This window comes from Erpetoichthys calabaricus, chromosome 5 (genome assembly GCF_900747795.2).
Source record: "Erpetoichthys calabaricus chromosome 5, fErpCal1.3, whole genome shotgun sequence".
Classification (NCBI taxonomy): domain Eukaryota; kingdom Metazoa; phylum Chordata; class Cladistia; order Polypteriformes; family Polypteridae; genus Erpetoichthys; species Erpetoichthys calabaricus.
In genome coordinates this window covers 6,261,676-6,288,074 of record NC_041398.2, presented here as the reverse complement: position 1 = coordinate 6,288,074, position 26,399 = coordinate 6,261,676, and the positions used below count along the sequence as shown (strand labels likewise).

The 26,399-nt window shown below is 41.6% G+C and overlaps 5 protein-coding genes across 15 annotated transcripts in view; 2 read left to right on the top strand and 3 right to left on the bottom strand.

The window, feature by feature from the left end:
• Nucleotides 1–26,399, bottom strand: part of LOC114652512 (tripartite motif-containing protein 16-like) — a 979,029-nt gene that overhangs the window by 202,049 nt on the left and 750,581 nt on the right. The window lies entirely within an intron of this gene.
• LOC114641503 (tripartite motif-containing protein 16-like) overlaps nt 1–26,399 on the top strand; it is a 1,283,323-nt gene that overhangs the window by 662,973 nt on the left and 593,951 nt on the right. The window lies entirely within an intron of this gene.
• The window catches only part of LOC114652539 (tripartite motif-containing protein 16-like), an 837,738-nt gene that overhangs the window by 543,251 nt on the left and 268,088 nt on the right, over nt 1–26,399 (top strand). The gene's annotated exons all lie outside the window — the stretch shown is intronic.
• The window catches only part of LOC114652524 (tripartite motif-containing protein 16-like), a 538,688-nt gene that overhangs the window by 378,138 nt on the left and 134,151 nt on the right, over nt 1–26,399 (bottom strand). The gene's annotated exons all lie outside the window — the stretch shown is intronic.
• The window catches only part of LOC114652414 (tripartite motif-containing protein 16-like), a 1,097,043-nt gene that overhangs the window by 1,060,133 nt on the left and 10,511 nt on the right, over nt 1–26,399 (bottom strand). The window contains exons 4-5 of the mRNA XM_051927927.1: nt 15,588–15,747; nt 10,465–10,530 (exon numbers count right to left, since the gene is read on the bottom strand). Coding sequence (XP_051783887.1) covers nt 10,465–10,530; nt 15,588–15,747 — 226 coding nt within the window. The remainder of the gene's footprint in view (nt 1–10,464; nt 10,531–15,587; nt 15,748–26,399) is intronic.

Genomic DNA, 26,399 nt, shown 5'->3' with positions numbered 1-26,399 from the left:
GTACAGATTATCCGTGCGCTTCAGTTCCATCACGAAGTCCCTTTCTATCGCCATCGAAGCTAATGCTGAAAGTCAAACCTTCCCTGTTGTATTTCTGGCATAAGTTTTAATTCGCTTTAGGGCTGAAAATGTCCGCTCGACAGAAGCAGTGGACACGGGAATGCTCACCGCCAAACATACCAATGTGTACAGCTGCCCCATGATGCTCTCATTCAGATTTTTATATTACACCATCCTATCCAATCAACGGGTCTGAATACGGTGACGTTGCCGTACGCCTGCTAGAGGGCCCTAGTGAATCCAACTCAAAATCTGATTGGTTGAAGCAACGGTTTAATCGACATTTGTTTTGTGTTAGAGGGCCTGCAGAACGGATTGTGAAGGCCTCCGGGCAGACTTCTTTCACTTTGACCCTGCCTGGCAACAAATGATGGCTGAAATGTGATTGGTTAAATGCTTTAATATGAAAATACATGTCTGGAAGCAGCACAGGCATCGGAAAAGCTATGAAAGAAAGCAGACAGACTATTTGGAATTATTTAATAAGCATTCATGGACAAAATATAATTAACATCAGTTTGTGATTCAGATATTTTTTTAGGCCAGCAGAGAAGGCCTTGCAGGCCCTGACGGTCCACCACTGCTGTGTGGTGATATCAACTTCAACCACAGAACATAACTGAAAAAGTTCAATGTAATAAAAAAATGAAGTCAAATCAAATCCACTGATTTTATTGTTTGACATATAAGAGAAAAAGGGAAGACAAAGCAGAAAGCACACAGGGATCTCTGCTGACCCAGCTGTTAATTTGACAAATTAATCTAAAAATATAATGCATGTCACTGTATATATCCTGGGGTGGTGTGTGAAGTATAGCTTGACTCTTACAAGGACTTATCTAAAAGGGACACATTGGCTATGAAATGCAAGAAGGCAGAAAAATATAAAAAGTGGAAACCACAAAATTAGGAGGTGACATCGATGAAATACACTCAGTGGCTGAGGTGACGGGGACAAAATCAGAAAGGACAGCACAGAAAAGGCAGGTACCAACTGAAAACAAAAGAAGAAAGCTGATTGGTGGGAAGAACTGTCAGTCACTCCTGAGTGAACTTTTGAGGACAGCCGTGGCATGCAGACTTCAGAGTTCATGTGTTTTTGATTTCAAATCTGTGACCATGCACTGAATAAGTCTGTTATTTATCAGTTAGCATGTTCTGAAACTGTAATGTCATCACAAAGATCTCACAAACACGTAATGTGGCATTTGTGATCAATCACTTTTGTTGATTTTTATGGCACCCATTCATCAGCCCTGTATAGAGTGCCACTTCCAGATCGGCAACCCCACTGCACCCCGTAGCACATTTAGAGTTTGGAACTGGAGCACAAAGTGGATGGCACTCTGAGAAGGACAGACTTGTAAGACATGAACAAAGCCAGCTGCCCTCCCTGGTCTGTCTTCATTCAGAAGGACTCACCTGAGTGGTGGGATTGTTCTGCGGCGCTCCTGTTAGCCGACATTTCATCAGCTTGCTTTCTGCGTTTCATCTGATAACCAGCAGAGTTAATCAAAGATGAGCCAGGCCTGTTACAATGTGAACGTTTTTGACATTTTGTTTTGCTTTAAATATTTTTTCTGCTTCTTTACTTGGAGTTCTTGGAGGCCTTGTACATTAGAGATTATTAATACATGAGCATGTGGTGTTAATAATGAATTGACAATTAATAAACTGTTTTATTGCTAAATTGTAAGTGTGTCATGTTGCCATTTTGTAGCTTTATCCTTCTTGACTGTGTTGGTAGGACGTGTTGCACTGTTGCCTCCCTAGAATTAAGTGCCACATCACCGACGCTCGGCCTCACACCCTTCATCACACGTGAGGCAGAATCTAAGATTGCAGATCCAACTGTTAATCATCTTCAGTGTGTGAGTATAAATTCAGGCTTATTCTCAATTTGACCGCGTTAATGGCTCAGTGTCTAGATTTCGGAGATGGTACGTCATCTGATTATCAGCTCCTGACAAATCTCTCTTTGTCTACGTTAAAAGTTTTGAGTGTAGATTTTTGTGGCGTTACACTTTTAAATTATTGTACGGTTTTGAGTCAGTGGCCTGAGGCTGAGGATTCAACCCTCCAAGAACTTAACTGTGGGGACTCATAGGATTGATGATCACTTCAGAGAAATACCATTTTTAGTTTGTTTGCAGTTTTAACATCGAGATTTAAGGCATATCTTCTAGTCGGTGACTGCTGGTGATTTTCATTATGACTCCGTTAAGCACTTTGGTTTTTCTCAATGCCTGCTCTGATTCTTTTGCTGTTGAGTCCTGCTGCAGTTTCTCGATGTGCAAACATCTGATTAGCCACATTTCCTCTTGCCAGATGACATTTCTAGCTGAAACTCATAAAGCAGGTGGACATTATTCACGCTGTCATCCAGCAGATCATCTCTGGATATTAGTGGCTGACACAACAACACCGTCCATTCAACATAAGGAGCCACAAAGCCGACCCCATCATCTTTGGCTGATCTGCTGTTTTATTTAAAATCAAAGCAGCCTGTATCCTCCTTCTAGGTATTGGAGTTGGACATTCTGAAACTTCTGTGACACCCTGGGGGGCTTTATTAGCTCTGTGCCATTATGCTGGGTTGGGGGCTTCAGTGCCAAACCTCCTGTGCCAAAAAGAGTCAAGGCAAAGAGCCTAAGAGTGAGCTGAGGAAGACAACGTCAGACCAAAGACCCGAACAAGTGACTAAACAGCCAGGCCTGCTTTGCCATGTTGAATTGTTATGTGTGAGAAGCTCCTGATTGATGGTCTCATTTAAACTTCTCACTTTTACAGTTGACAGTTTGGTCCTCTCTGACCCAAAGCTGTCCTTCAAAGTGAGGGCACATTGACTGGGACGTCATGCAAGAAATCTTAAAGAGGGAACTTAAATTAATTTAGATAAACTTTATGAATCCCAAGGGGAACTTTGGACGCAAACAGCAGCAGAAACATAAAAAATCAAGGATGTGGACTCATAAGACAAATAATTCAATCAATTGATCAATCAATCAATTCTTTGATGAACATTGTTTTTAAACATCTCAATCATTTTCCCACTTGTGTGTTGACAAACTGGAGATCCTCTGCCCATCTTTGCTCCTCAGAGACTCAGCCTTTCGTGGGTACAAATCACGATTACAATCCCCTGTTTGAAATCCCATCATTATTTAATTATTTCACGTCATTACTGGCCCTAATTTGCCCCCACGTCCCTACTGTTTTTTGAATCTGTTGCAGGCCTGAAATGCAGGAATGGATGTATAATAACAAATGAAATGAAGTTGATCAGACAGAACATGACATATCTTGGCTTCATACTGTCTGCAATGAAATCAAAGTCCAAGTACATTTAAGAATCACCGCTTTTCTGCTTTTTTATTTGCCTTTTCCATCCCATCCCATCTTCTTCTAATTTGGGTTTGTAAACAGTTGACGTCAGAAGTTTCCATACACTTGGGGTGAATTCTTTCAAACTCACATCACCTCCACAGATTTTATACACACAAACTGTACATTTGTCTTCTAATTTAAGACGTCTACATTGTCCGCGGTGAAAGTCATTTCTTCCAACGATGTTCACAGACCTCGGAGTCTTTCACTTTTTATTGACCGTATCCCAGTTCCAGGGGGTCACAAGTAGTGGTGGGCTGCTCAATACTGACATGTCCTCAATGCACTTCACCTTCTTGTGGTGTCCATGAGTGTCAAAATCACCATTTAATGTCCATCTTTATTAGTGACTGAACATCTCAGTAGTTTGGGGGGTCAGGCTGGAGTGGGCATACAAGGGCACAGCAGACACACAGGGGCACATAGGACACATGACAGAGTGCAGACACTCAGATGTGGAATGGAGAGCACTGCTCAGGTCTAAATGACCGATTTCACTGCTAGACTTACAAATCAAATATTCAATCCAAACTAACATCTTATTTGTTACACACCCCATTGTCTTGAGAATTAAAAAGCATATTCTGACTTTTCTAGCACCCCCTCCAGGGACTCCAAAAAGGGTGGGTACTCCGAACTGCTGTTCGGTGCATACACACAAACAACAGTTAGGACCCATCCCTCCACCCGAAGATGTGATTGGGAGGAATGCCCCCCCCCCCGATCTGAACCCAAGCGGTGTTTTGTTATTGGACTTCTGTTCTCGTCACGGATTGTCCATAACGAACACCATGTTCAAGCATAGGGGTGTTCATATGTGCACTTGGCACCAGGACACCCTAGGCCTCAGTTCGATGATCGACTTTGTGGTCGTGTCATCGGACTTGCGGCCACATGTCTTGGACACTCGGGTGAAGAGAGGGGCGGAGCTATCAACTGATCACCACCTGGTGGTGAGTTGGCTTCGATGGTGGGGGAGGATGCCGGTCAGGCCTGGTAGGCCCAAACGTGTTGTGAGGGTCTGCTGGGAACGTCTGGCAGAGCCCCCTGTCAGAAGTAGCTTCAACTCCCACCTCCGGCAGAACTTCGACCACGTCCCGAGGGAGGTGGGGGACATTGAGTCCGAATGGGCCATGTTCCGTGCCTCTATTGTTGAGGTGGCTGACCGGAGCTGTGGCCGTAAGGTGGTCGGTGCCTGTTGTGGCGGCAATCCCAAAACCCGTTGGTGGACACCGGCGGTGAGGGATACCGTCAAGCTGAAGAAGGAGTCCTACCGGTCCCTTTTGTCCTGTGGGACTCTGGAGGCAGCTAATAGGTACCGGCAGGCCAAGCGGAAGGCAGCTTCGGTGGTTGCTGAGGCAAAAACTCGGGCATGGGAGGAGTTTGGGGAGGCCATGGAGAACGACTTTCGGACGGCTTCTAGGAGATTCTGGTCCACCGTCCGGCGTCTCAGGAAGGGGAAGCAGTGCAGTGTCAACACTGTATATGGTGGGGATGGTGCACTGCTGACCTCGACTCGGGACGTTGTGGGTCGGTGGGGGAAGTACTTCGAAGACCTCCTCTATCCCATTTACATGCCTTCCAATGATGAAGCAGAGCCTGGGAACTCAGAGGTGGGCTCCCCCATCTCTGGGACTGAGGTCACCGAGGTGGTCAAAAAACTCCTTGGTGGCAGGGCCCCGGGGGTGGATGAGATACGCCCGGAGTTCCTCAAGGCTCTGGATGTTGTAGGGCTGTCTTGGTTGACACGTCTCTGCAACATCACATGGATATCAGGGACAGTGCCTCTGGATTGGCAGACCGGGGTGGTGGTCCTCCTCTTTAAGAAGGGGGACTGGAGGGTGTGTTCCAACTACAGAGGGATCACACTCCTCAGCCTCCCTGGAAAAGTCTATTCGGGGGTTCTGGAGAGGAGGGTCCGTCGGATAGTCGAACCTCGGATTCAGGAGGAACAGTGTGGTTTTCGTCCTGGTCGCGGAACAGTGGACCAGCTCTACACCCTTAGCAGGGTCCTGGATGGTGCATGGGAGTTTGCCCAACCAGTATACATGTGTTTTGTGGACTTGGAAAAGGCGTTCGACCATGTCCCTCAGGGAATCCTGTGGGGGTTACTCCGAGAGTATGGGGTACCAGACCCCCTGATAAGGGCTGTTCGGTCCCTGTACAACCGGTGTCAAAGCTTGGTCCGCATTGCAGGCAGTAAGTCAAACCCATTTCCAGTGAGAGTTGGACTCCGCCAGGGCTGCCCTTTGTCACCGATTCTGTTCATAACTTTTATGGACAGAATTTCTAGGCGCAGCCAGGGCGTTAAGAGGTCCAGTTTGGTGGACTCAGGATTATGGTCACTGCTATTTGCAGATGATGTTGTCCTGTTTGCTTCATCAGGCCATGATCTTCAGCTCTCTCTGGATCAGTTCGCAGCTGAGTGTGAAGCGGCTAGGATATGAATGAGCACATCCAAATCTGAGACCATGGTCTTCAGCCGGAAAAGGGTGGAGTGCCCTCTCAGGGTTGGGAGTGAGATCCTGCCTCAAATGGAGGAGTTCAAGTATCTTGGGGTCTTGTTCACGAGTGAGGGAAGAATGGAGCGTGAGATCGACAGGCGGATTGGTGCGGCGTCCACAGTGATGCGGGCTCTGCGTCGGTCTGTCGTGGTGAAAAAGGAGCTGAGCCGCAAGGCAAAGCTCTCAATTTACCAGTCGATCTATGTTCCTACCCTCCTCTATGGTCATGAGCTATGGGTAGTGACCGAAAGAACGAGATCGCGAATACAAGCGGCTGAAATGAGTTACCTCCGCAGGGTGTCTGGGCTTTCCCTTAAAGATAGGGTGAGAAGCTCAGTCATCCGGGAGGAGCTCAGAGTAGAGCCGCTGCTCCTCCGCATCGAGAGGAGTCAGATGAGGTGGCTCGGGCATCTGATCAGGATGCCTCCTGGACGCCTCACTGGTGAGGTGTTCCGGGCATGTCTAACCGGGAGGAGGCCCCGGGAAAGACCCAGGACATGCTGGATGGACTATGTCTCTTGGCTGGCCTGGGAACGCCTTGGGATTCTCCCGGAAGAGCTAGAAGAAGTGGCCGGGGAGAGGGAAGTCTGGGCATCTCTGCTCAAGCTGCTGCCCCCGTGATCCGACCTCAGATAAGTGGAAGAGAATGGATGGATGGATGGATGGATGGATGGATGGATGGATGGATGGATGGATGGATTCTGACTTTTCCAGTGCTATTAAGAAATGGATCATCAATACAGAGTGTTATATCTTCAGATCAGACAACACAGGAGATGTGACCAGAGGTGTCGACAAGTCAGAAGGTCACAGATGAGCAGATTTGACAAATGTCAGTCATCCTTATTGTTTATTCACCAAACACCATTGGGAGTTTATTATACAAAATGTATACAATTATTAGATTTGTATTTTGTTAATACATAACGATAATTAAAAAGCTTAACTAAAATAAATGTTCTTTTCCCATAGAGAATCTTACATAACCTAAAAAAGCTGCACTGTCCTTAAAGGTAATGACAATATTAAGAAATCTGCACTAAATATCCATTTGATCAAACCCAAATCTTTCCTCCTCCTCAGCCTTGCCATTCATTTAATATTGAGAGTGGCCACTAGAGGGGGCAGTTTGGCTACAGAAGAATCAGCTCAGCTGTCAGCTCTGAAGGTCATGTGACTGTGTGATCGTGTCACCCTTATTTTGCTCTTAATTCATTTAAATCTTAATTAGTTTTAGATATAATATTTAAAGTTCTTTATTTCAGGTGTTTTATTCTTGTGTTTTACTTTATTCTTATTTCTTTTACACTGCACTGTATTCTTTTCTCCCGTGGCCTGGAACGCCTACAGATTTTATTTTTTTCTCCAGCCTTCTGGAGTTTTTTTTTGTTTGTTTTTTCTGTCCACCCTGGCCATCGGACCTTACTCCTTTTCTATGTTAACTAATGTTGTCTTATTTTAGTTTCTTATATTGTCTTTTATTTTTCTTTTCTTCATTATGTAAAGCACTTTGAGCTACTTTTTGTATGAAAATGTGCTATATAAATAAACGTTGTTGTTGTTGTTCCCTGCTGACCTTTCCCATGTGTGTAATATGGCGGGTGTCCACTAGAGGGCGCCACTGCACTCCAGTCCCACCCCTCAGTCCTCCTATTAAAGTCTCCATTCGTCTGACTCTCTGATTGTTTCTCATTCTCTCCTTTCATGTTTCACTGCTCAGGATTTCACTGAATGCTTTCTGCTTTTATCTTTTAGATTTCCTTTTTGTATAAATTGCTGTGTAAAATTTGAGTGGCCACAAGAGGCAGTAGTGTGACGACTGACCAATCAGTGACCCCTTCTGTCCATTCGTTGTCTTTCTTATCTGCTTTTCAATTTCAGGTTTGTGGACAAGGTGGGCCAACTCTGGACGGGGTGCCAGTCCACTGCAAAGCCACACATGTGCACCCATGTCAAGTGTGTGCCAACTGACCAAGAATTAATTTTTTGATGATGTTGGAGCTTTCAGGGTACCAAGAGTGACAAATCTGGGGACAAGGAGGAGGTGCACTTTAAAGTTTAATGTGACATCAACTAAACACCAAACTCTGTCAGTATGGCCGACATCTGACTGACCGGTGAGTCCTCGTCTTCAGACATTCACAGTGAATTCATTCTGAAGTGAAAGACCCTTTGAGTGACCAATGGAGGGTCACAAAATGTCTGGTGAGTGGACAACACTCCAGTCCCATCTGTCACTCTCTGCTCCTACATATAGTCACTATTCAAGAGCTCTCCATACTGAATCTGTATAGCGCCTTTCAGTTGTGCTGATCCAGCAGGACCACACGTTTGTCCTACTTAACAGGTGACATTCAGTGACACTTTTAGGCCTCAGTAGTTGTTGGGGTGTCAGCCTGAAGGACATGTGGCTGTGAATCAACAGTGACCCCTGCTGGTCAGACTGGTATTTGTAGGTCTGAGGTGTCACCACCCCTCATTATGACACACACACCTGATTGGCTACTCAAACCCAGTAATAATGGAGACCCTGACAGTCGCACTTGCCCCTCATTCTCATCCACAAATGCAATCACAAAGGTGCTGCCCCCCAAATCACCAATCCTGTAAATTTAATTTTGATGTAAAACTACAAACATAAAGAGGACCTGAGCTTGTGGGGACATCAAGTGACTGGTGGAGGGTACTGGTCAGTGGTCACATAGTGTCAGATGGCTGATTGTTACACTGCAGTGAAGATCAAGACAAAACCCTGGATAGAGGGGCTCAGTGAAGGAGGTGTTGAACCTGTGCAGGAGGGTCATTGTGTGTGAGACGCTATAAAATGACAGAGAGCCAGCTGGCCAGTCCAGATACACACCTATTCTGGGGATGTAGGGGGCGCTAATTACAGTCTGCTTGTAATTGTGAAGTGCAGAGTACTGAGAATTAAAACACCACAAACTCCAGGACTTGTCGTTGTTTCCAACGATGCACTCCACACCCTGTCCTTTCCTGTTCAGTCCTTTATATGTGACTCCAATCGCCATGTTGTGTCCACTGCACTCCATCTCCCAGTAACAGCGAGTCCCAATCAAAGCCTCTCTGCACAGAACTTGGGCCCAGTAGGCAAATCTGTCAGGATGATCAGGATATTCAGTCACTGTCCCCTCACATGTCACCTTCTTGTTCCCTTCTGACAGACGGAGGTCTCTGTGTGTCGTGTTGATGTCCATTGTGAGGGGACAGAAGTCTGAAAGGAGAGAAAAGAAAACAAGTGAGGAAATCTGGGAGTGTGTAACGGGACTGGGGGCGGAGCACAACACAGACAATTAACAAGAGCCAATCAGGAGCTGCGCTGATGAGACGCAAAAGCTGTCTTTCAGAAGTTGGGTCTTCGACCATGAAGCCTCTTTTCATTCAGTAAGTGATTGACGGTGCTACTTGACGCTGTTGTACTTTGATCGTGGTGGTCACCCTGAGTCTGTCCTGATGTCTGCCTTGTTTGTTCTTCACCTCTTAAACTGTCCTTCTGCTCAATAAGGGGTCCATTTTTTATTTGTAGTGACATCCAGTGAGTTTGGCTGCAGTCCCATGGACCTTAAACTTTTTGATGTTAGCTGCTGTGGCCACAGAAACATGAAGCTCTTTGGAAGTGGTCTTGTATTCTTCACTTTGACCACACTTGGCAGTGACCTTCGTCCTTTCCTGTTCTTCTCTTGTCCTTATTCAGTGTGAGTTACACAGTGGCACATCACAGCTAAGTGAGGACTTTAATGAGTGAAGACCCCTGAGATTCTCATTAGATGGTCAATTCTCATCCAGTGATGTCTTTAAACATCTAAGGTCTCCCAATATTTTATTTTGTTATTTTCATTTAGTTTTATTCTTACAATATGTTAAGTTATGAATCAAAATCAAAGTGTCTACTCTATGGAGAACAGAATGTCCAAGTACTTTCGTCAGCGTTAACTTATTTCACAGAGAAGCTGGGATTCTTTTATAAAACAGTCCTTTTGTCTTCATCTTTACACACATAGACTGTATATGTAGATATTAATGGAGTGGACATTGTGTTTTTATGTGAAGCACACTTAGCTGATTTCATTGTGTGACTTGTGCTGCCTAAATAAATAATTCTTATCAATATTGTAAGGGAACAACTGAAATAGAAACAGAAACAGAATGAAGAAAAGAGAAAAGGAACACAGCAGAAAGTGAAATGAAAAAAATGAGACAAAGGAAAAAGAACAATGGAGGTAGGACTGGAGTGACAGGAGGACCTGACGTAGTCGGCAGGATTTCATTTTTATTTTCTGTGAGGTCACTTGACACTTAAGAGACTCAAGTCCAACAAACTGTTTTGGTGCCTCCCTGTGCTGAATCTCAATATCCCATAATGCACCAATCATAGGACCCCCATCACTTTCATCTCATCAGTCCCACCACACTCACATAATGCTTTCATATCATAAGCCTGGCCTGAGATATTAAAAGTGAAATTATGATAAACTCCATGAATTGACAGACTCACATTGTAAAAACTCCTCTCTGCTCTGAGGTTCAGGAGGCCGTAGGGTGAAGATTGGAGCTTCACGACCTGAAAACACAAAGAAAAGAGAAGAATGGAGAATGTTAAGATGGTGTTTTATAATGTTACATTCTTAGACACTTATTACGAACGCAGTGCAGTTGAATAAAACAATCAGACATGCAGATCAAGTTTGTGTACTGAGCCCACCGGTGTGTGGATGATGAAGTGAGTTTTATTTATTAACATTTTGATGAGCCACAGACACATATGAGGGTCTTCTCTGTGGACTTGACCTCTGCTTTAGATACCAACATCTCAGAGCTCCATGATAAGAAACTGACCGAGCTCAGTCTGCCCAGTCCAATCCATCATTAGATCTCAGACTTTCTTCCAGATAGTAAACAGTGTCGGTGCAGTTGGGCGCACACACGTCTGACCTGTTAACCCTCGTCACCTCACTTTCTGTTTTCCTCTCCTGTGCTACCAGTTGGCCACAGCTCAGCAGTTCTGTTCATGACAGACATTTTTAGGTTCCATTTATGTTCATCAGTGCAGAATTGCTTTATCTTACTGTGTGTTTAAACAAATCTGCACAGCACTTTATAAACCTCCCCAGATTTTGTACTAAGTCAGGTCAAGTCAGGTCAGGTTTGGGGGGCATGCACTGGTGCAGCCCATTGCCACACCCACCACACGATACAACAGCTTGAGATCCTCACTGGCAGTCCCCCAGGCAAACATGCAGTCCAGTCCCAACCTCCAGAAATGACCCTCTGTCTGCCACAGCTAGGTGTTACATGGGTGCCCCCTTGTCCTGGTCCAGCCACTTGGGTCCTCAACAATGAGGGTCACCCTCAGGTAATCACGCCACATGGCTGTAGTCCCATAACTGACGTTCCCTCACAATGCAGGTCATGTGCCTCATTCACAGTCAGACCAGCGGTACCTAAGGATTCTTTGATGAGACACAGTATACTTTGTACTAACAAACGATAAATTTAGCCTATCATTAAAGACGTCTGCTCTGTGCAGGGCAGAATTCATTTTTTCCTCCACTGTCTTCTGAGTATTTCACTTTTTATTGACCGTATCAAAGTTCTAGTCGGGCACAAGTCCACTAACACTTTGTTCATATTTGGTCATGTTGCCTTTTAAATTGTTTAAATTGAGCCAATTGTTTCCTGTTGCCTTCCACAAGCTTCTTACAATAAGGTTCTGAAGTTTCGTCCCATTCTTGCAGACAGGACTGGTGTCACTGGAACAGGTTCGTAGGCCTCTTTGCTCACATACGCTTTTTCATTTCAGTCAGATTAAGGTCAGGGCTTTGTGATGTTCACTCCTATACCTCGACCTCATCCTTCCTTGCTGAGCTCTTGAGATGTTGCTGCAGTGTATATTCATCATTGTTCTTCCTCATGATGCCATCTATTTTGTGAAGTGTGCCAGTCCCTTTTGCAGGCCACACAAAATTACATTCCCATCCCCATGCTTGATAGTTGAGATGGTGTTCTTTGGCTTACCAGCCTCACCCTTTGTCCTCCAAACATCACGATGGTCATTCTGGCCAAACAGTTGGATTTGGATTCACTAGACCAGAGGACATTTCTCCAGAAGGTCAAAACTTTGTCCCTATGTGCCATTGCAAATTGCAGTCTGGCTTTTTGATGGTGACTTTGGAGCAGTGGCTTCTTCCTGCTTAAGCAGCCTTTCAGGTGATGTCGATGTTGGACTTGTTTTACTGTGGATATTGATACTCATCTACCTGTATCCTCCAGCATCTTCATGAGGTCCTCTGCTGTTGTTGATTGATTTGCACTTTTTGTGCCAAAGTACGTTCTTCTCTAGAAGACGCAATGTGTCTCCTTCCTGAGCGGTGTGATGGCTGGGTGGTCCCATGGTGCTTATACTTATGTATTATTGTTTGTAAAGATGAACGTGGAACCTTCAGGCATTTGGAAATTGTGCCCAAGGATGAACCACATTTGTGGAAGTTCACAATTTAGTTTCTGAGCTCTTGGTTGATTTCTTTTGATTTTTCCCATCATGTCAAGTAAAGAGGCACTGAGTTTGATGGTTGGCCTTAACATCCATCCACATTTTGGATCCTGTGAGGCTGATTGGCTCTCAGAAGCTCATTGTCTAATTACCTAAAGGCTTGACATCATTTTCTGGAATTTTCCAAGCAGTTTAAAGGCACAGATAACAAAGTGTATGTAAACTTGTGACCCACTGGAACTGTGATGTGGTCAATAAAAGTGAAATACTCGGAGGTCTGTGAACACTGGTGGAAGAAATTACTTCTGCCCTGCACAGAGTAGATGTCTTAAATGCTCGTAATTTATTAGTATAAAATAGGTGGTGCGATTATAAAGTGAGTTTTAAAGAATTCACCTGAAGTGGATGGAAACGTCTTACTTCAACTGTATCTGTGTGTATAAACATTATTACATTTATAATTAAAGTAAAGTCTGTTATTGTGTTTTCGCTGTGGACTTGTTATGTGCACTCAGTGGAGTGTTCAGGTGTGGAGTGTTCAGGTGGTCCTGAAGTGGACAGGGTCCTAATGCTGTCCTCTGATTTATTAAACTGTACCACCAAAATATCAAAACCAAAACAATTTGATCTATAAACCACTTTTTTAAATATCAGCAATCTGCGTATACGACACAATACACATTACACACACGAGTCTGTGGAAGAACGGCTGACAATGGCTTACTGTGAACGTTTAAAGAGGAGCCCATCTGAGAGAATGTAAAGGACAGAGAAGACAGCAGAAGCTCCTTCAGACTTCATGATATCACAAAGCACTGAAGTTGATCCCAGTTCAGTTTTATTTTCCTTTCTGTCTTCATTTCTAAGCTGAGCTGGCCCTGCTAGTTTAACACAACTTCTTGTTCCTTATTTTATGTTGGTTGTTACGCAGAACACATGAAAAAAATCACAATGTCAAAAGAAGAAGCAGCTTTTAAGGGAGTAAATAGAAAAAGCATCCTCTATACAGTGGAACCTCGTTTCACGAATGTCTCGGTACACGTACAACTCGGTTTACAACCAAAAAGTTTGCCAAACTTTTGCCTCGGTTCACGACCACACACTCGGTATACGAACAAGCCAGTTTCCCTTTCGGTTTGTGCGCCGCACGTGTTGCATTGTTCTCCATGCATGCGTGCTTTCGCTGTGAACTCTTTGTGCTTTATTTCATTTCCCTTCCAGTTCGTACGCGCCGATTACTGTATTTAAGCACATGTTCAGCCTCTCCCTGTTCATTGTTCTCAGTCAGACGTGCGTGCTTTACCTGTGAACTCTTTGTGCTCTACAGTATTTTGTGTGCTTTTGCAGTTAACCATGGCTTCTAAGCAAGTGAAGAGTGGTGAGAATTATTGAGACTTAATTATGAGAAGTGTTGCAATATTACTTTTCTCTTTTTTATTTTTTCAAATGTTCCTTTTTTCCCCCTGTGCTTAAAACTCATTTAAAAAGTGTGTTTACAGCGATCGGGTTGTAATGCTATTAGCTTGAACCCCTGTAATGTTACTTTCTTGGTTGGCTTTTAAATAAAGTTTGGATTTGTTCAAATGTTCATTTTTTCCCTGTTCTTAAAACTCATTTAAAAAGTGTTTATACGGTGATCGGATTGCAAGGCTATAGCGGGAACTGCTGCATTGTTACAGAGAGAGGTTGGGGGGGCTCACATGCTGCTGACAGAAAGAGAGTGAGAGCCTGCGAGTGCAGCTGAGAGGAGAGGGGGGAGGGGGGCTCACGTGCTGGGGAGAGAGTGAGAGAGAGCCTGCGTGTGCAGCTGAGCAAGGAGCCTGGGTGTTTGTGTCAGTGTTATTCAATGTTTTTACATTAGTTTACTATTACACTGTGCATTCTATTGTGTAATTAACTATATTTGTGCTTAAAAAGCTATAATAAAATATATTTACATACAGTTCGAACGGTCTGGAACGGATTAATTGTATTTACATACAATCCTATGGGGGAAATTGCTTCGGTTCACGACCAAATCGGTTTACGACCAGAGGTTTGGAACGAATTATGGTCGTGAACCGAGGCTCCACTGTATATATAAAGTAATAAATGGTCCAATGTCCGACATCTGTGCCAGGGCATAATGTCATTGAGTGTCCAACAGAGGGCAGCAATGTCAAATGAACAGAGGAACCAAAAGCACAAAAAACTGATGGCTGTAAGGCTTAACATGTTTGATCAGCAAAAGGAGCACAAAGTAAGAGGGAAGTAATAGCGAGCATGTCTAGTGAACAGAGCTCCATAAATGTGCAACATGATCAGAACAGATGGACTTACTATTGTACCAGTAGCCTGTTTTAATGAGCGGCTAGGAAGAGATATATTGTGAACAGTAGGGGGCACTCCAGCTCCCCAAACACCCAACACAAACAGGCACGGACACAGGTTAAAAGGCAAAAAGTCTTTTACTGTGGGAAAACACTTCTTTTACAAGGGTTTCCCACCACTATGGCCACAAGTACACTAAGACCAATACTCTCTCTCTCTGTCTCTCACTGACTCCTCCATTCATCTTGCAAGATTTGTCCTCCTTCCTACTGACTCTGTCCCCCTGATGTGAGGCAGGAAGTCCCTTTTATTTTAGCTGCCCTGAAGGTGATCTGTCAGCACTTCCATATGAGGTGGAAACCCCATGACATAGGGATTTCCTATTCCTGCACCTCCCCGTGGTGGCCCCCATGGGACCCAACAGGACTGTCTTCCGAGACTACAATACCCAGCATGCCCTGCAGGCACTCATGTGGGAATCTGAGCCTCGGCTCACTGCCATCTAGTGTCCTGGGGGAGATAAAGCCCTGTGCAATCTGTCTCCCCCTGTCCTTCCATCCTATGGGTGTCCTGGCTGGGTAGGATCACTGGCCGTCCTTCACAATATCAAGAACTCTGAATAAAAGCAGTAGCTTACTATGAGAGGGTGATATCACTCAGCTTGTCATTGTAAACAGCACTATAAAAAATTACTAATAGAGAAAATGGATAAATCTTAATGAACAGGCCTTCTTCATGTATCTCACTGTCCTTGTTATTGTCACTCTGGTCCTCCTAATGGACTTTAACAATGAACACAACATGACCAGATGCTGTACCTGATGGGGTCAAAGGCAGGATGTCCCACTGGCTGATCTTCTCCAGACGCTTTTTCAGACCTGACAGCTCCTTTAGCAGGTCATCAGAAGAGAAATTGGCCGTGACAGTGAAGCTGAGCGAGTCTTCATCATCAGGAAGGACACAATGAGGTGACAAAGTCTGCATCAGGAGAGAAGAGGGGACAAGGAGAAATAAAATGTAACATTAATATGAAGCAGAGGTGGGTAGAGTAGCCAAAAATTGTACTCAAGTAAGAGTAGCGTTACTTCACAATAATATTACTCAAGTAGAAGTAAAAAGTAGTCATCCAAAAAATTACTCAAGTAAGAGTAAAAAGTATTTGGTGAAAAGACTACTCAAGTACTGAGTAACTGTTTGATCAAAATAAATGTTTTATTTTTTAGAAATGTTGTAATAAGACAGACAGAAATATAAAATAATGTGCAAATTATGCTATTTCCAAATAATAAAATAAAAAATGAGTAAAAATAAATAATATCTTTACAAAATAAAGATGCACAAATAACACAAAGTTCCAAATCTCAGTTTTTCACAACAAAGCTTTTGAAGCCGATACCTACAGTAGGTGACATGTATGTTTGAACAGTGCAAACTACTTACAGTGACGAGATATCCTGTACACTGACAGTATAATACTGCATATTCACTTGCCCTCCAAATAGCACAGCTGATAGAAAATAACATTAGAACAAGGCAGCTTGTGCACGTCCAAGAAGTCAAAGGGCCAGTCGCGGATAGTTGACACAGACTGCTCAGCCAATCAGAGAGCAGCAGGACTGCTGTCCCTCACAGACCTGAGTTTGATTCCCCGCTGGGGAGAAAGTGTTATTTTTTTTTTCTTTTTAACCTCAAACAGACATAAAATTTATAAATTGGTATTCACTGTCAGTTAATGAGATCGTTATATTTTCATGTGGGATGCTCTTTTTAAAATATTTTTTAACAATTGAGACAGCAATTAACATGAAAAAGTGTCCTTATAACTGTTATTTTTAAGATCCATAAGACACAGACAGACAGGCAAAGATATACAAATAAACAGGGAAGGCACTGTATAATAGATATATAAAAAAACAGCTAAGGGGATAGATATATAGATAGATAGGACAGAAAGGCACTATATGATAGGCAGACAGGGAAACTGCTATATAATAATAAAATTACTGTTATTACTATATAGATAGACATGAAGTTCACTGTATAAAAAACAGACAGAGAAAGCACTACTAAATGAAAAATGGTACAGCCTTTTTATTAATCAACAGATACTTTAGGAAGGCAAGCAGATAGTGAGAGTACATGTAGATGTGAAAACCACTAGACAGACAGATAGATATGGAAGGCACTGTATAACAGATACAAAACTGTCAGAAAAAACAGAGCATACAGTAAATAATGTACAGGAAGAGAAGCCACTAGATAGGTAGATACATAGACAGACATGAAAGGCATTATATAAGACAGATAGATAGGAAAGGCAGTATATACAGTACTAGGCAGAAAGGGAAACCAAAAAGTAATAATAATATTATTACTACATAGACAGGGAATTCACTGTATAATAGGAAGACAGCAAAGGCACTATATAAGAAAACAGACAGAGAAAGCACTAGACAGATAGATCTCAGCATTAGTAATATATTAGTTTTATTATACTGTATATATATATATATATATATATATATATATATATATATATATATATATATATATATATATATATATATACAGTATATGTGTGTATGTGTGTATATCTGACATTTATGTTGATTAAATAAATGAAAAATGATTCAGTCTGTTTATTATTCAACACATGCTGCAGGAAAGCAAGAAGGCTGTTAGAGTACATATAGATCTGAAAGGCACTAGATAGACAGATAAATAGGAAAGTCACTGTATAATAGATGTGGGATGCTCTTTTTAAAAAAATTAAAAATTGAGACTGCCATTAATATGAACAAGTGTCATCATAACTGTTCTTATTTTAAAGTTCTGTAAGACATACACTGTCAGACAGATCACTGAATAATGCATAGACAGAGAAGTTACTAGATAGATAAACAGGGAAGGCACTGTATAACAGAAGATATAAAACTGTCAGGAGAAAAAAAACAGATAGATAGATAGATAGATAGATAGATAGATAGATAGATAGATAGATAGATAGATAGATAGATAGATAGATAGATAGATAGATAGATAGATAGATAGATAGATAGATAGATAGATAGATAGATAGATAGATAGATAGATAGATAGATAGATAGATAGATAGATAGATAGATAGAAGTATATTTGTCCCAAACAATAAATTTTGTTGATTAAGTTAAATCCAAAAACTTTCACACACTATTTAGTATAATCTTACAATCAAAGGTCTGCCACTAGAAAGTGTGTGACTTGTCAGAAAGTCTTGGGAGCCTTTTGTGTGCTCATCACAGTTCTGTAATCTGCCCTGTAGAACACACTTGTGGGACCACATCAGGAATATTGCATGTTAGAAATGAGAAAACAGCAGAAAAGAAAGTCGACAAGAAGAAGAGAGATCAGATTGGGCTGTGGGGTTTGAGGTGTGAGGAAATGCTGAAGGATTTGAATGTCATCAGTTAAAGGACAGAGACATGAGGAGGTGACATGACAGGAGTGTTTAAAGATATGAAGGAGTTGGTGTCTTCTTTAGTCAGGTGAAATATTAATAATACATTTCATACAAATATTCTTCCTCAAGCAAGCACTTGTAGATTTACCTGGCACTCAGGAAATAATAATAATAATAATAATAATAATAATAATAATAATAATAATAATAATAATAATTCATTTATTTATAGACACCTTTCAAGGCACACAAGGACACCTTACAAAATACATTAATAGCAACAGCCACAATATGAAATTAATAAAATATTACATTACAATGAAACCAGAATAAATACAATAGTAAAATTAAATTTAAATTTATCAGCTAAAATTCATATCAAACAGAATAAGCCATCTTAAAAAGATGTGTTTTAAAGTGAGATATAAAGATAAGAAGAGATTCGATATCACAAATATCTTGTACAGAGAGTTCCAGAGGCGAGGAGCCACTCAGTTGAAATCTCTAAATGTCATGGTAGTCAGGTGAGCAGGAGGTATAATAAGATAAAGAGAGGAAGAAGATCTAAGGATATGGGAAGGAATGGAGATGTGAAGAAGATCAGTATGATAAGGAGCAGCCAGATTATGACTTGCAATTAGCAGAATCTTAAAATCAATGCAATATTTATCAGGGAGACAGTGAAGCTGCTGAAGGACTGGAGTGATGTGTTCAATGGAAGGTGTTCTGGTAATAAAATGAGCTGCAGCATTCTGAACCAACTGAAGTTATAAAGGAGGTTGTTAGGAAGACCAGAGAGGACAGACATACAATAATCAATATGAGATGTGACCAGAACATGAACAAGAATAGCAGTACTGGTAGTTAAAGAGATGGGCGTAAACAGCTGACATGGAAATGTGCCAACTGAGTTATAATATTAATATGTGCCTTAAATTTTAAGGTGCTATCAAGAATGACACCTAAGCTCTTAGCCTGAGAGGAAGAAGAGATTAGAGAATTATCAATAATCAATAAAATATTATCATATATGTCCAAACAATTTAGTTCCTACCAGAAGAACCTCTGTTTTATCACTATTTAATTTAAGAAAATTAGCAGACAGCCATGATTTAACTTCCTGCTGACAGTCAGAGAGGGAAAAAGGTGGAAGAGTGGAATCAGGCTTAGTAGACAGATAGAGCTGGGGGTCGTCAGCATAACAGTGAAAGTGAATATCAAATTTCCTAAAGATACGACCAAGAGGCAGAAGATAAATAATAAATACAAGAGGTCCCAAGACAGAGCCCTGGGTGTAGCGACCCCAGCTGAATGATGGTCAACTCTCGGACTGATGGTCTATGAATGTTTATTATCGTTTCCCTGACCTTGTTTCATAAACACACCGTAAGAGCTATAAAAGGCAAAGTACAAAATAAAAAGCATGTAAATAACTTAACATAAACATTCGTAACCTTTGTTTTACATATAACAGAAAAATTAATACCTTGTTCACTTTTCAGCGAGGTGCTTGTTTGTTAACCCCATATGACGCCATTTTCCTTTCCTATTCCCGGAAAAACTGCACAATTAATTATGCAAACCAAAGACACCCAATAACTTATCAAAATAAAAGTCACACAAACGTTGTGATTCAAGCCCTGCTGAAGCATCATGTGTCCTTTACACTCCCACCAAATCATTAAAGATTTAAATATAATGATTTCAACACTGACAGCCGATTGATAACAGCATTTTAAACAACAAGCTCAATGAAATAGCAAACTAATTGAAGAGGTAAAGGTCAAGTTGTGGAAAGAGTTGTGGAATAGATCTTTGCCAGTCTCCAGCAAAAGGACCAGCTTCTGAATAGGGCGTTCAACTACTGATGGTTTGCTAAGCCGTTCTCCTTTTTTACCTAGCTTCCAGTCTCCAAGGTAGATTTTGACCCTCCTTACAAGTCCATCTTTGTCAGTTTTGGTCTCTACTATTCTACCTAAACGCCATTCAGTTCTAGGCAGATCATCTTCTTTCATTGTTACTATGTCACCTATTTGCAAATTTCTTCTTGGTATGTGCCAGCGCTGTCTGAGAGCAATGTTAAAAATATATTCCTTTCGCCATCTGCTCCAAAATTTGCTGTGCAAGATATTGAACATGTCGTCATCTTTTTCTTGCATACATGTCCTCTTTAACAAACTTTCCTGGAGGAGGCACGGCAGCAGTAGATTTTAGAGTCAAAAGGTGATTAGGGGTAAGTGGTTCAAGACTACTTGGGTCATTAAGGTTGTCAGTGGTAAGGGGATGGCTGTTTACAATTGACATTGCCTCATATAAGAATGTTTGCAGAGAAGAGTCATCTAATCTTCCAGAAGAAAGTGAGAGAGTGGCTTGAGTATGGCGCATTCATGTTAAAATCACACTGTCTCTCAGCAAGAAAGGCCATTACTCGTTCATTATCGACTTCTTTAAGTGCTTCCTTTAGCTCATTGTTTGCTCCAAGAAAGTTGCTTCCTTGATCTGACTTTATTTGGCAAACTGCACCACGTATAGCGATAAAGCAGCGGAGCCCATTGATAAAAGCATCTGTTGACATGTCATCCAGCATTTCTATATGAATGGCCTGAGAACAAAAACATGTAAACAGAAGACCATACCTTTTATTTACCTTTCTAACTTCTTTAGTAAGAAATGGGCCAAAACAATCCATTCCACAATATGTGAATGGAGGTGAAGGATCCACTCGTTCTGGAGGCAAGTCGGCCATTCTTTGTTCTTCTATGGGTCTCATGTGCTTCCTACAGATGATGCACTGATGAATATGACGTGTTACTACTCGACAGATGGAAGGAATCCAGAAACCATTTGATCTGATTTCATTAATTGTAAGACCTTTCCCTTGATGCTTGATCCTTTCATGACAATGACCAATTTTCAAAGTTGTGATGTGATGATTCTTGGGCAGAACTGTGGGGATGTTTCAGCGAATCTGGAAGAGAAGAGCTACTAAGTCTTCCTCCCACTTTGAGCACACTATCTTTATCTATAAAGGCATCAAGAGAAAACAGACTGTTATGTGAAGACAGTTGAACTCCTGTTTTAAGTATCTTTAGCTCATTTCCATAAACTTGTTTCTGCAGTGTTTTTATTATAAGACTTTGCATTCTGTCTTTCTGTTACTGTGGAAATTCCATCTGATTTATCCTTTTGAATTCTTCTAAGAATGCGTGCAACAGCTTGGACAGCACGTGACCAGGATGAAAAACTGATCAGACGATCTATGAGGCTCTTTTGCTCTGTGGCTGTTGTGGTTAGCACTTGTGATACTCTGACCTCAGGATCTCCAATTGAAAGCTCTGGGATCATATCTGAGTGTGAAGGTAATTCTCTTTCCCAAAGAAATTTGGGCCCTGTAAACCAGTTTGACGAAAGCAGTTCACAAACAGTAAGACCTCTAGAAGCATGGTCAGCAGGGTTTTCAGTAGTTGGGACATATCTCCATTGTTGGGTAGTTGTGCTAAGATGAATCCTCTGTACTCTATTTGCCACAAATGTGTGGAATCTGCGTGCCTCATTGTTAATATATCCCAAAACTACCATAGAGTCGGTCCAGAAGAACTCATCAATATCAGAATACTCAAATTCATTCTTCAAGAGACTACTGATCTTAACTGAGATCACTGCAGCCATCAATTCTAACCTGGGAATAGTTGTAACCTTTGTAGGAGAGACACGTGACTTTCCCATAACGAGGGTGCAATGAACATTTCCAATTTCATTCTTAAATCTCTAATATGAGCTCTGTCCATATCCACAAATGCTAGCATCCGAAAAATGATGAAGCTCGACCTGTACAACCTTTCCAAAGCTGGCAGGTACATAACTACAAGGGATGCTTACATGGTTCAAATTAATTAGATCATTCTTCCAAAGCTCCCACCGTGGCTGAAGCTCGTCATGCAGTGTCATCCCAGATTATGCACCTTCTACACATCTCTTGGAGAACACTTTTACCATTAAAAACAAACGGAGCTACAAATCCTAAAGGATCGTACAAAGAGGCAATAGTGGAAAGAATTCCCCGACGAGTTGCAGGCTGACCCTTGAGACTGAAATTAAATTTAAAACAGTCTGATTCAATATGCCACTGGATTCCTAAAGCTCTTTCTATTGGCAAGTCATCAAATGCAAGACTGAAATTTTTTACATCAATTGCACGCTCAGAGGATGGTATGCTGTCTAGGACAGTTGTGTTGTTTGAAACAAACGTGTGTAGCCGGAGACCACCTTTGGCACAAAGTTCTTGAGTCTCCCTTGCAAGCTTAATGCCCTGTTATGTACTGTTAACACTTGTAATTCCATCATCCACATAAAAATTTCTTAGGATGAATTGGGAGCTTAGAGGATATAGAACACTGTTCATTTTTGCTAAATGTTTCAGCCCATAGTTTGCACATCCAGGAGAAGAAGCGGCACCAAACAAATGTACTTTCATTCGAAACTTTTGAGGGTCTGTGTGCAGATTTCCTTTCTTCCACCAAAGGAAGTGCAAATAATTCCTGTCAGGCTCACATACATGAAATTGATGAAACATCTTTTCTACATCACACAAAAGAGTAACACCGTGCTGACAAAATCGAATAAGGACTCCAACCAAACTGTTCGTTAGATCAGGCCCAGTGAGAAGATGGTCAATGAGACAGGTTCCTTTATATTTGGCAGAGCAATCAAACACAACACGCAATTTGTTTGGCTTCTTAGGATGATAAATGCCATGATGAGGAATGTACCAAGTCTCACCTTCATTGCCTTCATCTTTAACTTCTTCTACATCACCCTTTTCTATGATGTCTTCCATGAAACTCACATAGTGTTCCTTGTACATATCATTTCTTTGTAATTTCCTCTTCAGATGATCAAGCCGAATAATTGCAAGTGACTTGTTGTTTGGTAGACTGGGTCTCTTCTTGAATGGTAGGGGCATTTCATAGTGGTTAAGGCTGTTTTTCTTAATGCCTTCTTGCAATTTTCTCAGAAAAAGGATGTCATCTTGAGAGACCTTTTTTTCCTCCTCATTGGTGTCTTTGAAATCTGATTCCAAAACATGAATTGCATTTGCAGGTGTCATCAGGGGGAGCTCTTTAACTGTGACTATATAGCATAGACATATATTGTTAGATGAATCCATATGTGGTGATGAGGGCCCTACAATACTCCATCCTAAGTCGGTGCACACTGCATAAGGCTCTTCATTTTCACCCTCAATTACCTGCCTAGGCATTAATGCTCTTGCGCAGTTATAGCCTATAAGAAGCCCAGCTTCACAGTCTTGCAGTGGTGGGATTTCATTTGCAATTTCTGACAAATGATTCCACTGTTGTGCTGTTTCACATTTAGGAATGTGGGAACGGTTTAATGGTATACACTCTTTAGTGTGTGCAGAAGGAAGCTCAATATAAACCTGGGAGTTGTAACCTGATGATTCCACTGAGATGCTACCCAATCAGGTAGTTTCTGTACAAGTTTCCGATTTTCTTCACAGTCATTCAATATCTGAAGACCCTTAACATGAGGCATCGCATCCTGACATGCATTTAAAAGTCTGAATAATCCCTAAGTCCAATAGCATCTTTCGATTGGATCTTTGGCCAGTTTGCCAGTTTTTCTCTAAATGCTCTCTGAATGACAAATGGCTGACCATAACGATGGTTTAGCTTGTTCCAAGCATCCTGATAAGCTTCATCATCACTTCTGTAAAATATTCCATCTAGGATCTTATGAGCTGGACCAGCTATATATTTCTTGAGATAGTAAAGCTTATGAGCTGAAGAAACGTTCTTTCCATCAATAAGCGATACAAAGGAGGCCTTCCACTCAATAAAGTGAAGTGGATCTCCACTGAAAATAGATGGCTCTGGCACTGGAAGCCTATTCAGTGTTATGCTGTTTTGTAACGCCTGCACAAATGAGTTTGTGTTTTCATGAGGAGATGTTTCTTCATTGAAGGACTGACAGGTGACTGATGCAGGAATGTGTCTTTGTTCTGTTATGCTGTAGTCAATCGGCAGGATGCTGGCCTCCATTGCAGCCTCATGGTTGTAAACTTCTAGCCTAGTACGTGCTGCTCTCAAACCCTTTAAAGCTTTCAGTCGCTCCAATTCACACTTGTGAGTCTCGAGCTCCCTTCTTTGGTTTTCTTCTATTCTTTCTTGCTGTCTTTTTTCTTCCATCATAACTGTAAATTCAGCCTCCTTTGCTGCTAACTCTGCTGCAGCATCTGCCCGTTTTGCTGCCATGCATGAAGTTGCAGAATTGTTGCTGGATCTTTTGCTTACTCTTGAGACTGTAGAACCATAAATGGATCTAGCATATTCATGATGCAGAAGCTGACGAAGATGACATTTTTCTCTTTCAGCATTAAACTCACCATCTATGCCAGCTAACCTCTCATATGGAATTTTGGTAATGTCAGCTGTCACTGCTTCACGTGCATCTACTCTGCGTCTTAAATCTGAAGATGGTGTGATGTTATTTCGAATTGCCACATAGATGGCTATGACATCACCTTTTCTTTCTTCAAGTTCATCAATCAGTACAGATAGTTGGCTTTCTGCAATGTCTGTCTTAAGCTGTTCTCTTACTTCCCGAGCTTGAATCTTCTACTGATCATACAAATAGTTTAGCCTTTTTTCCTTCCTTTGAGCTTCTTCTCTTTGAAATATAACCATTTTTTCTGTGGGCTTTTGCTCACAACCACAGCGACAAGGGTCAGCCCTTTGGAGTTTTTGTTGAATGCTAGTCTGCATTTCTTCACTAATATGGATCACTTCTTCTAAGCAATCTCTCTGTGCACTCTCTTCTTCATTTTGAAGCAAACTATCTGGCTCTAAAACCTTTAACTGGAGACTACCAATCTGCTCCTGCAATGCTCCCACACCTGAAAGAATTGGACCTGGCTCTGTCGTCTTACTCGGTGTGAGAGAGTAAAAAAAAAAAAAAAAACACTTGTATACAGAAATAAACCTAATACAATACAAAGATATCAATATCTCTTAGTAACAATGTTAAAGAATTATGTCAAGCTTTGAATTAACTATGACTCTGTCCAAAAATTAAAATGAACAATCAGTCAGATATTTCACAGTTCCCTTGTAAGAGCAAACACTAAACCTTTAAACAGTAGTTACAGAATAGTCCAAATAGCCAAATTCTATCAAAGGGTCAGGATTAATCCCTCTTCATACATATACACACATATATAAACCGTTTGTTTTTCTCTTAACTTTACTAATATATACAGACCCTTTTCTAATGTCAACAGTACTCACGGTGACGTTATAACCGTTTATGCCTGTATTTGACCATCGCACCAAAATCCATTCGTCAGCTGCCGCTAATATTTAAAAATCCCTTGCTGAAGTCCTCGTATTGAAATTCTTAAACTATACTTACTTTTCCTTTGTAAAGTGGAAACTGAGCATCACCACTTTGCCTTTAAACTCTGTTGCAAATCAGACGAATCACCGGCACTTCACCTTTAACTCCGTTACGATGGGTACGAATCACCAGCACTTCACCCGCAACTTCAATTCGGCAGGACGGCAGGACACGATGAGTGGTCAAGCTCTTACTGTAGCGATCCCAGCTGAATGATGGTCAACTCTCGGACTGATGGTCTATGAATGTTTATTATCGTTTCCCTGACCTTGATTCATAAACACACCATAAGAGCTATAAAAGGCAAAGTACAAATAAAAAGCATGTAAATAACTTAACATAAACATTCGTAACCTTTGTTTTACATATAACAGAAAAATTAATACCTTGTTCACTTTTCAGCGAGGTGCTTGTTTGTTAACCCCATATGACGCCATTTTCCTTTCCTATTCCCGGAAAAACTGCACAATTAATTATGCAAACCAAAGACACCCAATAACTTATCAAAATAAAAGTCACACAAACGCTGTGATTCAAGCCCTGCTGAAGCATCATGTGTCCTTTACACTTGGGAACACCACTAGCAACTGGGCAAACTTGGAATATGAAATTGTTTAGTTGTACAAACTGGGTTTGATCTGAGAGATAAGATTTGAACCAGGCATATGGAGTGCCAATAATACCAATCCATTTTCATTTCTCAAGGAGAATATCATGAGATATCGTATCGAAGGCAGGGCTCAGATCAAGGAGCACAAGTGTGGTCAACAGCCCC